This window comes from Oncorhynchus gorbuscha, linkage group LG03, assembly GCF_021184085.1.
Source record: "Oncorhynchus gorbuscha isolate QuinsamMale2020 ecotype Even-year linkage group LG03, OgorEven_v1.0, whole genome shotgun sequence".
Taxonomy (NCBI): domain Eukaryota; kingdom Metazoa; phylum Chordata; class Actinopteri; order Salmoniformes; family Salmonidae; genus Oncorhynchus; species Oncorhynchus gorbuscha.
In genome coordinates this window covers 107,756,222-107,771,392 of record NC_060175.1, presented here as the reverse complement: position 1 = coordinate 107,771,392, position 15,171 = coordinate 107,756,222, and the positions used below count along the sequence as shown (strand labels likewise).

Sequence of the window (15,171 nt, the reverse complement as noted above, 5' to 3'; positions counted from 1 at the left end):
CGTCCCCTGACTACTAATGGCCTCTTCTCCTCCATCCCTCTCTCCGTCTCTCTCCGTCCCCTGACTACTAATGGCCTCTTCTCCTCCATCCCTCTCTCCGTCCCCTGACTACTAATGGCCTCATCTCCTCCATCCCTCTCTCCGTCCCCTGACTACTAATGGCCTCTTCTCCTCCATCCCTCTCTCCGTCTCTCTCCGTCCCCTGACTACTAATGGCCTCATCTCCTCCATCCCTCTCTCCGTCCCCTGACTACTAATGGCCTCTCTTCTCCTCCATCCCTCTCTGTCACCTGACTACTAATGGCCTCTCTTCTCCTCCATCCCTCTCTCCGTCCCCTGACTACTAATGGCCTCTTCTCCTCCATCTCTCTCTGTCACCTGACTACTAATGGCCTCTCTTCTCCTCCATCTCTCTCTGTCTCCTGACTACTAATGGCCTCTCTTCTCCTCCATCTCTCTCTGTCACCTGACTACTAATGGCCTCTCTTCTCCTCCATCCCTCTCTCTCTGTCACCTGACTACTAATGGCCTCTCTTCTCCTCCATCTCTCTCTGTCACCTGACTACTAATGGCCTCTTCTCCTCCATCCCTCTCTCCGTCCCCTGACTACTAATGGCCTCTTCTCCTCCATCCCTCTCTCCTTCTCCTCTCTCCGTCCCCTGACTACTAATGGCCTCTTCTCCTCCATCCCTCTCTCCGTCCCCTGACTACTAATGGCCTCTTCTCCTCCATCCCTCTCTCAGTCCCCTGACTACTAATGGCCTCTTCTCCTCCATCCCTCTCTCCGTCCCCTGACTACTAATGGCCTCTTCTCCTCCATCCCTCTCTCCGTCCCCTGACTACTAATGGCCTCTTCTCCTCCATCCCTCTCTGTCACCTGACTACTAATGGCCTCTCTTCTCCTCCATCCCTCTCTCCGTCCCCTGACTACTAATGGCCTCTTCTCCTCCATCTCTCTCTGTCTCCTGACTACTAATGGCCTCTCTTCTCCTCCATCTCTCTCTGTCACCTGACTACTAATGGCCTCTTCTCCTCCATCCCTCTCTCTGTCACCTGACTACTAATGGCCTCTCTTCTCCTCCATCTCTCTCTGTCACCTGACTACTAATGGCCTCTTCTCCTCCATCCCTCTCTCCGTCTCTCTCCGTCCCCTGACTACTAATGGCCTCTTCTCCTCCATCCCTCTCTCCGTCCCCTGACTACTAATGGCCTCTTCTCCTCCATCCCTCTCTCTGTCACCTGACTACTAATGGCCTCTTCTCCTCCATCCCCTCTCTCCGCCTCTTCTCCTCCTCTCCGTCCCCTGACTACTAATGGCCTCTTCTCCTCCATCCCTCTCCCCTCCGCCTCTTCTCCTCCATCTCTCTCCGTCCCTGACTACTAATGGCCTCTTCTCCTCCATCCCTCTCTCCGTCCCCTGACTACTAATGGCCTCTTCTCCTCCATCCCTCTCTCCGTCCCCTGACTACTAATGGCCTCTTCTCCTCCATCCCTCTCTCCGTCCCCTGACTACTAATGGCCTCTTCTCCTCCATCCCTCTCTGTCACCTGACTACTAATGGCCTCTCTTCTCCTCCATCCCTCTCTCCGTCCCCTGACTACTAATGGCCTCTTCTCCTCCATCTCTCTCTGTCACCTGACTACTAATGGCCTCTCTTCTCCTCCATCTCTCTCTGTCTCCTGACTACTAATGGCCTCTCTTCTCCTCCAGCTCTCTCTGTCACCTGACTACTAATGGCCTCTCTTCTCCTCCATCCCTCTCTCTCTGTCACCTGACTACTAATGGCCTCTCTTCTCCTCCATCTCTCTCTGTCACCTGACTACTAATGGCCTCTTCTCCTCCATCCCTCTCTCCGTCTCTCTCCGTCCCCTGACTACTAATGGCCTCTTCTCCTCCATCCCTCTCTCCGTCCCCTGACTACTAATGGCCTCTTCTCCTCCATCCCTCTCTCCGTCTCTCTCCGTCCCCTGACTACTAATGGCCTCTTCTCCTCCATCCCTCTCTCCGTCTCTCTCCGTCCCCTGACTACTAATGGCCTCTTCTCCTCCATCCCTCTCTCCGTCTCTCTCCGTCCCCTGACTACTAATGGCCTCTTCTCCTCCATCCCTCTCTCCGTCCCCTGACTACTAATGGCCTCTTCTCCTCCATCCCTCTCTCCGTCCCCTGACTACTAATGGCCTCTTCTCCTCCATCCCTCTCTCCGTCCCCTGACTACTAATGGCCTCTTCTCCTCCATCCCTCTCTCCGTCCCCTGACTACTAATGGCCTCTTCTCCTCCATCCCTCTCTCCGTCCCCTGACTATGCCTCTCTCTCTCTCTCTCTCTCTCTCTCTCTCTCTATGCTGGCCCCATGTTGACTCTACAAGGTGTCTAAAGCGTTCTACAGGGATGCTGGCCCATGTGGACTACAACGTGGGAAAATGTTGAGTGTGATAAACCAATCATAGGTCTCACCTGGATTCACCTGGTCAGTCTCATGGAACGAGCCAGTGTTCATAATACTTTTCCAACATTTCTTTGGCTTTTTGTATGTTTTTATTTTAAGGACTCGGGGTAATCTTGAGGGTTAAGCTGAAAATGTGGTATTTTCCCCATATTGAACTAAATGTAAGTGATTAATGAAATAACTAAAATATTCACATTTGATTTGATTTCATCCTGAATTTATTAGGTATTCTGAATCCAACCATTCCTCCCTCCGTACTGACCAGTGAGGATGCCATGGTTCCGTTGGTCTCTGAGCTCTTCTCCTGCTCCCCTCCCCTCCCAGGACCCCCATTGGAGCTGCAGTTGGTGGAGTTGGGGCAGGAGTCCTGGCTGAAACTGGGGCCGTTGATCAGCAGGCCTTGGTTGTCTCCGGGGTTGGAGTGGCTGGCCAGGCTGGTGAGGCTATGGTTCTCCCTGGCCAGTCTCTCCACTAGCGCCCGGGCCTCCTGGAAACGACAGCTGAGGAAGTCTCTCTCTTCTCTAGACCTTCGCTGCCATTCCTCCATCTCCTCACAGCGCTGACGCAGGGCCTGGTTGCTGCGCTGCAGCGCCTCACACACACACACACACACACACACACACACACACACACATATATACACACACTGTGCCTCATTGTGGATCAAAGACAGTATTCCAGTGGTGTGTGAGTGACACATACCTCGGAGCTGCTGGTTGTCTCCCAGTAGTCTGGTCACCACCTCATTGGCTGCCAGCTCAGGTGGAACCCGGAGAGCCCCGCCTCCCTCGTCCCCGGCCATATCCCAGGTGTCTGTCTGGGGCTGTACCATGCTGCTGAACCATGTTAAAACGACGCATCATAAACCCAGCCTAAAACCCCAAACAGCAACAAATGCAGGTGGAGAAACACCTACATCCTACATGTAGACAGACGCATATCATCAGCTACTAGTAGTAGACAAAAATGTGAACTGCTAAATTTGGAACCAATCAGACCTGCCGTACATACCCCTGTTGATGATGGCAGTGAATGGCCTGCTATCTAGGATGTAAACCACATCCTCACGTGAATATTAATGACTCAAAATATACAGGGTCAGTAGCTATAAGAATTTGTTCTTAACTGCCTGTTCAGGGGCAGAATGACAGATTTGTACCTTGTCAAGCTCGGGGGTTTGAACTTGCAACCTTCCGGTTACTAGTCCAACGCTCTACCCTGCCGCCCCAGGGAGTAACAATTGAATATTTCTATATTTAATTTTCAATAAAATGTACAAACATTTCTAAAAACATGTTGCTTTCATAATGTGGTATTGTGTCTATTTAATAATTGTTTTTAAATCCAGGCTGTAATAAAAACAATGTGGACTATGTCAAGGCTCTGAATACTTTCTGAAGGTTTGAGTTTATTTAGTTTTACAGGGACATTAATCAACATTCAGTAAAAGTGCCGTTTTTAGCCAGACGGCTAATTTTCAACCACAGTCCCTGTTCTTTATAATTTAGCATAAAATAATTCAGTAACTCTTGAACCTTTCAAGCTAGAGACCAAATCACTCAACAACAATTAAATCGAACTGTTCAAGCTAGACACCAAACTACTTTTACAACAGTAACTCTCGGAAAGTTCAAGAGACGGCTGTTCAGGCTAGCCGAACTTCCTCAGGCTAGCCGAACTTCCTCAGGCTAGCCTAACTTCCTCAGGCTAGCCTAACTTCCTCAGGCTAGCCTAACTTCCTCAGGCTAGCCTAACTTCCTCAGGCTAGCCTAACTTCCTCAGGCTAGCCTAACTTCCTCAGGCTAGCCTAACTTCCTCAGGCTAGCCTAACTTCCTCAGGCTAGCCTAACTTCCTCAGGCTAGCCTAACTTCCTCAGGCTAGCCTAACTTCCTCAGGCTAGCCTAACTTCCTCAGGCTAGCCTAACTTCCTCAGGCTAGCCTAACTTCCTCAGGCTAGCCTAACTTCCTCAGGCTAGCCTAACTTCCTCAGGCTAGCCTAACTTCCTCAGGCTAGCCTAACTTCCTCAGGCTAGCCTAACTTCCTCAGGCTAGCCTAACTTCCTCAGGCTAGCCTAACTTCCTCAGGCTAGCCTAACTTCCAGGCTAGCCTAACTTCCTCAGGCTAGCCTAACTCCTTCCTCAGGCTAGCCTAACTTCCTCAGGCTAGCCTAACTTCCTCAGGCTAGCCTAACTTCCTCAGGCTAGCCTAACTTCCTCAGGCTAGCCTAACTTCCTCAGGCTAGCCTAACTTCCTCAGGCTAGCCTAACTTCCTCAGGCTAGCCTAACTTCCTCAGGCTAGCCTAACTTCCTCAGGCTAGCCTAACTTCCTCAGGCTAGCCTAACTTCCTCAGGCTAGCCTAACTTCCTCAGGCTAGCCTAACTTCCTCAGGCTAGCCTAACTTCCTCAGGCTAGCCTAACTTCCTCAGGCTAGCCTAACTTCCTCAGGCTAGCCTAACTTCCTCAGGCTAGCCTAACTTCCTCAGGCTAGACCTCTTTTTTTTTTTGCAGTGTTAGTTTTAGCAGGACATGCAACCTCCTCTCCCCCTCTTGCACAATTGACTTCAACGTGATAATCGATATGAGTGATTGACAAAACAGTTTTGCCTCTCTTTTGGTGACCCCCATATTAATACACAAATACAATGTAGCCCACTATCTTCTGCAGGTTGTCCGCTGACCAGTGACAAAAACAACATCCAGTTCCCATGTTTGTTTTTTTAGTTGTGGTAGTTATAACATACAACCTGATTCCCCCTAATCCATATCAGTGATTCCCCTAATCCATATTAGTGATTGACTCTATGTAAACTGGAAACCACATATCCTGAGGCTGCATTCATTGTAGCCAGGGATTTTAACAAGGCTAATCTGAAAACAAGGCTCTTTAAATTGTATCAGCACATCGATTGTGCAACCAAGGCTGGTAAAACCCTGGATCATTGTTATTCTAACTTCCACGACGCATATAAGGCCCTCCCGCCCTCCTTTCGGAAAAGCTGACCACGACTCCATTTTGTTGCCTCCTGCCTACAGACAGAAACTAAAACAAGAAGCTCCCGTGCTGAGGTCTGTTCAACGCTGGTCCGACCAATCTGATTCCACACTCCAAGACTGCTTCGATCACGTGGACTGGGGTATGTTCCGCATTGCGTCAAACAACATTGACGAATACGCTGATTCGGTGAGCAAGTTTATTAGCAAGTGCATTGGCGATGTCGTACCCACAGCAACTATTAAAACATTCCCAAACCAGAAACCGTGGATTGATGGCAGCATTCGCGCGAAACTGAAAGCGCAAACCACTGCTTTTAATCAGGGCAAGGTGACTGGAAACATGACCGAATACAAACAGTGTAACTATTCCCTCCGCAAGGCAATCAAACAAGCTAAGCGTCAGTACAGAGACAAAGTAGAATCTCAATTCAACGGCTCAGACACAAGAGGCATGTGGCAGGGTCTACAGTTAATCACGGATTACAAAAAGAAAAACAGCCCCGTCACCGACCAGGATGTCTTGCTCCAAGACAGACTAAATAACTTCTTTGCTCGCTTTGAGGACAATACAGTGCCACTGACATGGCCCGCTACCAAAACCTGCAGACTCACCTTCACTGCAGCCGATGTGCGGAAAAACATTTAAATGTGTTAACCCTCGCAAGGCTGCAGGCTCAGACAGCATCCCTAGCCGCGTCCTCAGAGCATGTGCAGACCAGCTGGCTGGTGTGTTTACGGACATATTCAATCAACCCTTATCCCAGTCTGCTGTTCCCACATGCTTCAAGAGGGCCACCATTGTTCCTGTTCCCAAGAAAGCTAAGGTAACTGAGCTAAACGACTACCGCCCCGTAGCACTCACTTCAGTCATCATGAAGTGCTTTGAGAGACTAGTCAAGGACCATATCACCTCCACCCTACCTGACACCCGAGACCCACTCCAATTTGCTTACCGCCCAATAGGTCCTCAGATGACGCATTCGCAACCACACTGCACACTGCCCTAACCCATTTGGACAAGAGGAATACCTATGTGAGAATGCTGTTCATCGATTACAGCTCAGCATTTAACACCATAGTACCCTTCAAACTCGTCATCAGGCTGGGTCTCCCTGGGTCTCGAACCCGCCCTGTGCAACTGGGAACAGGACTTCCGCCCCCAGGTGGTGAGGGTAGGTAACAACATCTCTACCCTGCTGATCCTCAACACTGGGGCCCCAAAACGGTGCGTTCGGAGCCCTCTCCAGTACTCCCTGTTCACCCACGACTGTGTGGCCATGCACACCTTCAACTCAATCATCAAGTTTGCGGACGACACTACAGTGTTAGGCTTGATTACCAACATCGACGAGACGGCCTACAGGGAGGAGGTGAGGGCCCACGGAGTGTGGTGTCAGGAAAATAACCTCACACTCTATGTCAACAGAACAAAGGAGATGATTGTGGACTTCAGGAAACAGCAGAGGGAGCACCCCCCTATCCACATCGACGGGACAGTTTTGGAGAAGGTAGAAAGTTAAGTTCCTGGGCGTACACATCACAGGCAAACTGAATTTGGTCCACCCACACAGAGAGCGTGGTGAAGAAGGCGCAACAGTGCCTCTTCAACCTCAGGAGGCTGAAGAAATTTGGTTTGTCACCCACAACCGTAAGGCTCTCCAGAGGGTAGTGAGGTCTGCACAACGCATCACCGGGGGAAAACTACCTGCCCTCCAGGACACTTACACCACCCGATGTTACAGGAAGGCCATAAATATCATCAAGGACAACAACCACCCGAGCCACTGCCTGTTCACCCCGCTATACGATTCAGAAGGCGAGGTCAGTACAGGTGCATCAAAGCTGGGACCGAGAGACTGAAAAACAGCTTCTATCTCAAGGCCATCAGACTGTTAAACAGCCACCACTAACATTGAGTGGCTGCTGCCATACATGTAATACATGTATCACTAGCCACTTTAAACAATGCCACTTAATATAATGTTTACATACCCTACATTACTCATCTCATATGTATATACTGTACTCGATACCATCTACTGCATCTTGCCTATGCCGTTCTGTACCATCACTCATTCATATATCTTTATGTACATATTCTTTATCCCTTTACACTTGTGTGTTTAAGGTAGTTGTTGTGAAATTGTTAGGTTAGATTACTCGTTGGTTATTACTGCATTGTCAGAACTAGAAGCACAAGCATTTCGCTACACTCGCATTAACATCTGCTAACCATGTGTATGTGACCAATAACATCTGCTAACCATGTGTATGTGACCAATAACATCGGCTAACCATGTGCCCATTAACATCTGCTAACCATGTGCCCATTAACATCTGCTAACCATGTGCCCATTAACATCCGCTAACCATGTGCCCATTAACATCCGCTAACCATGTGCCCATTAACATCGGCTAACCATGTGCCCATTAACATCCGCTAACCATGTGCCCATTAACATCCGCTAACCATGTGCCCATTAACATCCGCTAACCATGTGCCCATTAACATCCGCTAACCATGTGCCCATTAACATCCGCTAACCATGTGCCCATTAACATCGGCTAACCATGTGCCCATTAACATCGGCTAACCATGTGCCCATTAACATCGGCTAACCATGTGCCCATTAACATTAACATGTGCCCATTAAACTAACCATGTGCCCATTAACATCGGCTAACCATGTGCCCATTAACATCGGCTAACCATGTGCCCATTAACATCGGCTAACCATGTGCCCATTAACATCGGCTAACCATGTGCCCATTAACATCTGCTAACCATGTGCCCATTAACATCGGCTAACCATGTGCCCATTAACATCGGCTAACCATGTGCCCATTAACATCGGCTAATCATGTGCCTATTAACATCGGCTAACCATGTGCCTATTAACATCTACTAACCATGTGTATGTGCCCATTAACATCTGCTAACCAAGTGTATGTGCCGATTAACATCTGCTAACCATTTGTATGTGACCAATAACATCTGCTAACCATGTCTATGTGACCATTAACATCTGCTAACCATGTGTATGTGGACCAATAACATCTGCTAACCATGTGTATGAGGACCAATAACATCTGCTAACCATGTGTATGTGACCATTAACATCTGCTAACCATGTGTATGAGGACCATTAACATCTGCTAACCATGTGTATGAGACCAATAACATCTGCTAACCATGTGTATGTGACCAATACCATCTGCTAACCATGTGACCATTAACATCTGCTAACCATGTGTATGTGACCAATACCATCTGCTAACCATGTGACCATTAACATCTGCTAACCATGTGTATGTGACCAATACCATCTACTAACCATGTGTATGTGACCAATAACATCTGCTAGCCATGTGTATGTGACCATTAACATCTGCTAACCATGTGTATGAGGACCAATACCATCTGCTAACCATGTGTATGAGGACCAATAACATCTGCTAACCATGTGTATGAGGACCAATAACATCTGCTAACCATGTGACCAATAACATCTGCTAACCATGTGTATGAGGACCAATAACATCTGCTAACCATGTGTATGGGGACCAATAACATCTGCTAACCATGTGTATGTGACCAATAACATCTGCTAACCATGTGTATGTGACCAATAACATCTGCTAACCATGTGTATGTGACCAATAACATTTGCTAGCCATGTGTATGTGACCATTAACATCTGCTAACCATGTGTATGTGACCATTAACATCTGCTAACCATGTGTATGAGGACCATTAACATCTGCTAACCATGTGTATGAGGACCATTAACATCTGCTAAACATGTGTATGTGACCAATAACATCTGCTAACCATGTGTATGTGACCAATAACATCTGCTAACCATGTGTATGTGACCATTAACATCTGCTAACCATGTGTATGTGACTATTAACATCTGCTAACCATGTGTATGTGACCATTAACATCTGCTAACCATGTATATGTGACCAATACCATATGCTAACCATGTGTATGTGACCAATACCATCTGCTAACCATGTGTATGAGGACCAATAACATCTGCTAACCATGTGACCAATAACATCTGCTAACCATGTGTATGTGACCAATAACATCTGCTAACCATGTGTATGTGCCCATTAACATCTGCTAACCATGTGTATGAGGACCATTAACATCTGCTAACCATGTGTATGTGACCAATAACATTTGCTAGCCATGTGTATGTGACCATTAACATCTGCTAACCATGTGTATGAGGACCATTAACATCTGCTAACCATGTGTATGAGGACCATTAACATCTGCTAACCATGTGTATGTGACCAATAACATCTGCTAACCATGTGTATGTGACCAATAACATCTGCTAACCCTGTGTATGTGACCATTAACATCTGCAAACCCTGTGTATGTGACCATTAACATCTGCTAACCATGTGTATGTGACCAATAACATCTGCTAACCATGTGTATGTGACCAATAACATCTGCTAACCATGTATACGAGGACCAGTAACATCTGCTAACCATGTATATGTGACCAATACCATATGCTAACCATGTGTATGTGACCAATAACATCAGCTAACCATGTGACCATTAGCATCTGCTAACCATGTGTATGTGACCATTAACATCTGCTAACCATGTGTATGTGACCATTAACATCTGCTAACCATGTGTATGTGCCCATTAACATCTGCTAACCATGTGTATGTGCCCATTAACATCTGCTAACCATGTGTATGAGGACCAATACCATCTGCTAACCATGTGTATGTGACCAATACCATCTGCTAACCATGTGTATGAGGACCAATAACATCTGCTAACCATGTGTATGAGGACCAATAACATCTGCTAACCATGTGACCAATAACATCTGCTAACCATGTGTATGAGGACCAATAACATCTGCTAACCATGTGTATGGGGACCAATAACATCTGCTAACCATGTGTATGGGGACCAATAACATCTGCTAACCATGTGTATGTGACCAATAACATCTGCTAACCATGTGTATGAGGACCAATAACATCTGCTAACCATGTGTATGAGGACCAATACCATCTGCTAACCATGTGTATGTGACCAATAACATCTCCTAACCATGTGACCATTAACATCTGCTAACCATGTGTATGTGACCAATAACATCTGCTAACCCTGTGTATGTGATCAATAACATCTGCTAACCCTGTGTATGTGACCAATAACATCTGCTAACCATGTGTATGAGGACCAATAACATCTGCTAACCATGTGTATGTGACCATTAACATCTGCTAACCATGTGTATGTGACCAATAACATCTGCTAACCATGTGACCAATAACATCTGCTAACCATGTGTATGTGACCAGTAACATCTGCTAACCATGTGTATGAGGACCAATAACATCTGCTAACCATGTTTATGTGACCAATAAGATCTACTAACCATGTTTATGTGACCAATAACATCTGCTAACCATGTGTATGTGACCAATAACATCTGCTAACCATGTTTATGTGACCAATAACATCTGCTAACCATGTGACCAATAACATCTGCTAGCCATGTGTATGAGGACCAATAACATCTGCTAACCATGTGTATGTGACCAATAACATCTCCTAACCATGTGACCATTAACATCTGCTAACCATGTATATGAGGACCATTAACATCTGCTAACCATGTGTATGTGACCAATAACATCTGCTAACCCTGTGTATGTGTCCAATAACATCTGCTAACCCTGTGTATGTGACCATTAACATCTGCTAACCATGTGTATGAGGACCAATAACATCTGCTAACCATGTGACCAATAACATCTGCTAACCATGTGTATGAGGACCAATAACATCTGCTAACCATGTGACCAATAACATCTGCTAACCATGTGTATGAGGAGCAATAACATCTGCTAACCATGTGTATGGGGAACAATAACATCTGCTAACCATGTGTATGGGGAACAATAACATCTGCTAACCATGTGTATGGGGAACAATAACATCTGCTAACCATGTGTATGGGGACCAATAACATCTGCTAACCATGTGTATGAGGACCAATACCATCTGCTAACCATGTGTATGAGGACCAATACCATCTGCTAACCATGTGTATGTGACCAATAACATCTCCTAACCATGTGACCATTAACATCTGCTAACCATGTGTATGTGACCAATAACATCTGCTAACCCTGTGTATGTGACCAATAACATCTGCTAACCCTGTGTAGGTGACCAATAACATCTGCTAACCATGTGTATGAGGACCAATAACATCTGCTAACCATGTGTATGTGACCATTAACATCTGCTAACCATGTGTATGTGACCAATAACATCTGCTAACCATGTGTATGTGACCAATAACATCTGCTAACCATGTGTATGAGGACCAATAACATCTGCTAACCATGTTTATGTGACCAATAAGATCTGCTAACCATGTTTATGTGACCAATAACATCTGCTAACCATGTGTATGTGAACAATAACATCTGCTAACCATGTTTATGTGACCAATAACATCTGCTAACCATGTGACCAATAACATCTGCTAGCCATGTGTATGAGGACCAATAACATCTGCTAACCATGTGTATGTGACCAATAACATCTCCTAACCATGTGTATGTGACCAATAACATCTGCTAACCATGTATATGAGGACCATTAACATCTGCTAACCATGTGTATGTGACCAATAACATCTGCTAACCCTGTGTATGTGACCAATAACATCTGCTAACCCTGTGTATGTGACCATTAACATCTGCTAACCACGTGTATGAGGACCAATAACATCTGCTAACCATGTGACCAATAACATCTGCTAACCATGTGTATGAGGACCAATAACATCTGCTAACCATGTGACCAATAACATCTGCTAACCATGTGTATGGGGAACAATAACATCTGCTAACCATGTGTATGGGGAACAATAACATCTGCTAACCATGTGTATGTGACCAATAACATCTGCTAACCATGTGTATGAGGACCAATAACATCTGCTAACCATGTGTATGTGACCAATAACATCTCCTAACCATGTGTATGTGACCATTAACATCTGCTAACCATGTGACCATTAACATCTGCTAACCATGTGACCATTAACATCTGCTAACCATGTGTATGTGACCAATAACATCTCCTAACCATGTGTATGTGACCATTAACATCTGCTAACCATGTGACCATTAACATCTGCTAACCATGTGTATGTGACCAATAACATCTGCTAACCCTGTGTATGTGACCAATAACATCTGCTAACCCTGTGTATGTGACCAATAACATCTGCTAACCATGTGTATGAGGACCAATAACATCTGCTAACCATGTGTATGTGACCAATAACATCTGCTAACCATGTGTATGAGGACCAATAACATCTGCTAACCATGTGTATGTGACCAATAACATCTGCTAACCATGTGTATGTGACCAATAACATCTGCTAACCATGTGTATGAGGACCAATAACATCTGCTAACCATGTGACCAATAACATCTGCTAACCATGTTTATGTGACCAATAAGATCTGCTAACCATGTTTATGTGACCAATAACATCTGCTAACCATGTTTATGTGACCAATAACATCTGCTAACCATGTTTATGTGACCAATAACATCTGCTAGCCATGTGTATGAGGACCAATAACATCTGCTAACCATGTGTATGTGACCAATAACATCTCCTAACCATGTGACCATTAACATCTGCTAACCATGTGTATGTGACCAATAACATCTGCTAACCCTGTGTATGTGACCAATAACATCTGCTAACCCTGTGTATGTGACCAATAACATCTGCTAACCATGTGTATGAGGACCAATAACATCTGCTAACCATGTGACCAATAACATCTGCTAACCATGTGTATGTGACCAATAACATCTGCTAACCATGTGTATGAGGACCAATAACATCTGCTAACCATGTGACCAATAACATCTGCTAACCATGTGTATGAGGACCAATAACATCTGCTAACCATGTGTATGTGACCATTAACATCTGCTAACCATGTGTATGTCAAATACAATTTGATGTGATACCAACACAACAGGGTTTCTGGTGCAGTTTCTAAGGTGTTCGTAAAAATAAACAAATAAAATGATTACTATTGTTGCACATGTACATTTGATGTTTTCAATATATCACAAACTGTTTCTGTATATTGTTATTGACTTGGACACGTAAAGCTGTGTTTTGACATTGGCCTATTTATCAAAACGTCTCGTCAACAGGAAGCAGTGACAACATCATTTTCAACTCACATTTAAGGAATATAAATTGAACTTTTAACATTAAATTTCCAATGTTATTGTACTGAATCAGTTAAACACTGCTGAATGAGTCCAAAACCATGCTGCCGGTGGATTGATTATGATTATATAACGTTAACAGAAATTACCAATGCAGGCAGGGCTTATAGGCAGTCGGTCTGCTCGGCTACTTTCACTTCTCGCTCCATCCTGGTTGGTTTTGATACCTGGTTTTCCTACTGTATGTTTTACCTAGTTAACAACTAAGTAACATTAGGAAATTAGAAAAACTGTTCGTTCACTCGCAGGTCATATGAACCAGAAGGCTGGGTTGGAGGAGACCAGTTCTCCTCTGACACCCAGCTCTTATTAAGCATCGACTTCCAGAACAAAACAGGTCTACAAATATTAGAGTTAATTCTGCGAAACTCCATGTTTATGTTGAATACCGAAAGTAGTTTATTATTTTGTAACCCTCAGGCCCTTGGACCAAGTACTGGTTCACCAGGCATAAAGCCTATAGCTGGGTTAGTTTAGCTCGACCAACATGATGTGACTGATTCAGGCTCCCGTCAACTAGTCGGCACTACAGCCAACGACATGGCCTTTATCTCAATTATATATGTAACTAAAGTTAGTTGTTTAGCTAAACGTGAAGAAACCTTACCTTTTTATCTGTATACGTATAGATAGTTGTTGTTCGCTAATTTCGCTCTGGGTTGACTGTGGCAGACCAAAGCGTATTTTCCGCAACTAACACCACTTCCAGGTTGTATTTCTATTCAAATCTGATTAAATTAATCGGTAGTTGTGACATTCTTGTGATGTGGTTGTCTGTCAAAGCGACAGCGCCAAGCGGACCTGCACCAGGAAACCCCCTTTTCTACTTCCGCATTAGGGGAGATTTCTTCTTCGATGTGGTTTAACGGCGGTTGGCATCCAAATATGTTGCATTACCGCCACCTATTAAAATATTAACACTAACCTACTCCACTTTTAAAAAACTGTTTTATCTAGTCTAACCTCATGGCCAACAACCTGAAAGGATGGAACATCACTTAACACACCCTGTAACTTTTCTGAAGTTTTGCACACACAAATAGTTCCCTGCAGCTGCCACCAAAACCTACATTTTCTACAATTTGCATTTCATCCCTGCAGGACAGTTGATAACCACTGCTATAAATCTAATCTTACTGAAACATACAGTTGAAGTCGGAGGTTTACATATACCTTAGCCAAATACATAACTTTTTTATTTTTATTGTTTAACTTTTTATGGCTGGGGGGGCAGTATTGAGTAGCTTGGATGAATAAGTTGCCCAAAGTAAACGGCCTGCTCCTCAGTCTCAGTTTCTAATATATGCATTTTATTATTAGTAATAGATAGAAAACACTCTAAAGTTTCTACAACTGTTTGAATGATGTCTGTGAGTATAACATAACTCATATT

At 44.9% G+C, this 15,171-nt stretch overlaps 1 protein-coding gene across 5 annotated transcripts in view; it reads right to left on the bottom strand.

The window, feature by feature from the left end:
• ikbkg (inhibitor of nuclear factor kappa B kinase regulatory subunit gamma) overlaps positions 1-14,608 on the bottom strand; it is an 89,227-nt gene extending 74,619 nt beyond the window's left edge. For 4 of the 5 annotated variants that reach the window (XM_046344828.1, XM_046344826.1, XM_046344830.1 and 1 more), the window contains exons 1-3: positions 14,386-14,608; positions 3,149-3,282; positions 2,709-3,040 (exon numbers count right to left, since the gene is read on the bottom strand). In XM_046344828.1, coding sequence (XP_046200784.1) covers positions 2,709-3,040; positions 3,149-3,278 — 462 coding nt within the window. In that variant the 5' untranslated portion in view covers positions 3,279-3,282; positions 14,386-14,608. The remainder of the gene's footprint in view (positions 1-2,708; positions 3,041-3,148; positions 3,283-14,385) is intronic. The other variant, XM_046344827.1, reaches the window with a different exon arrangement.
• Between the last annotated feature and the right edge of the window lie 563 nt (positions 14,609-15,171).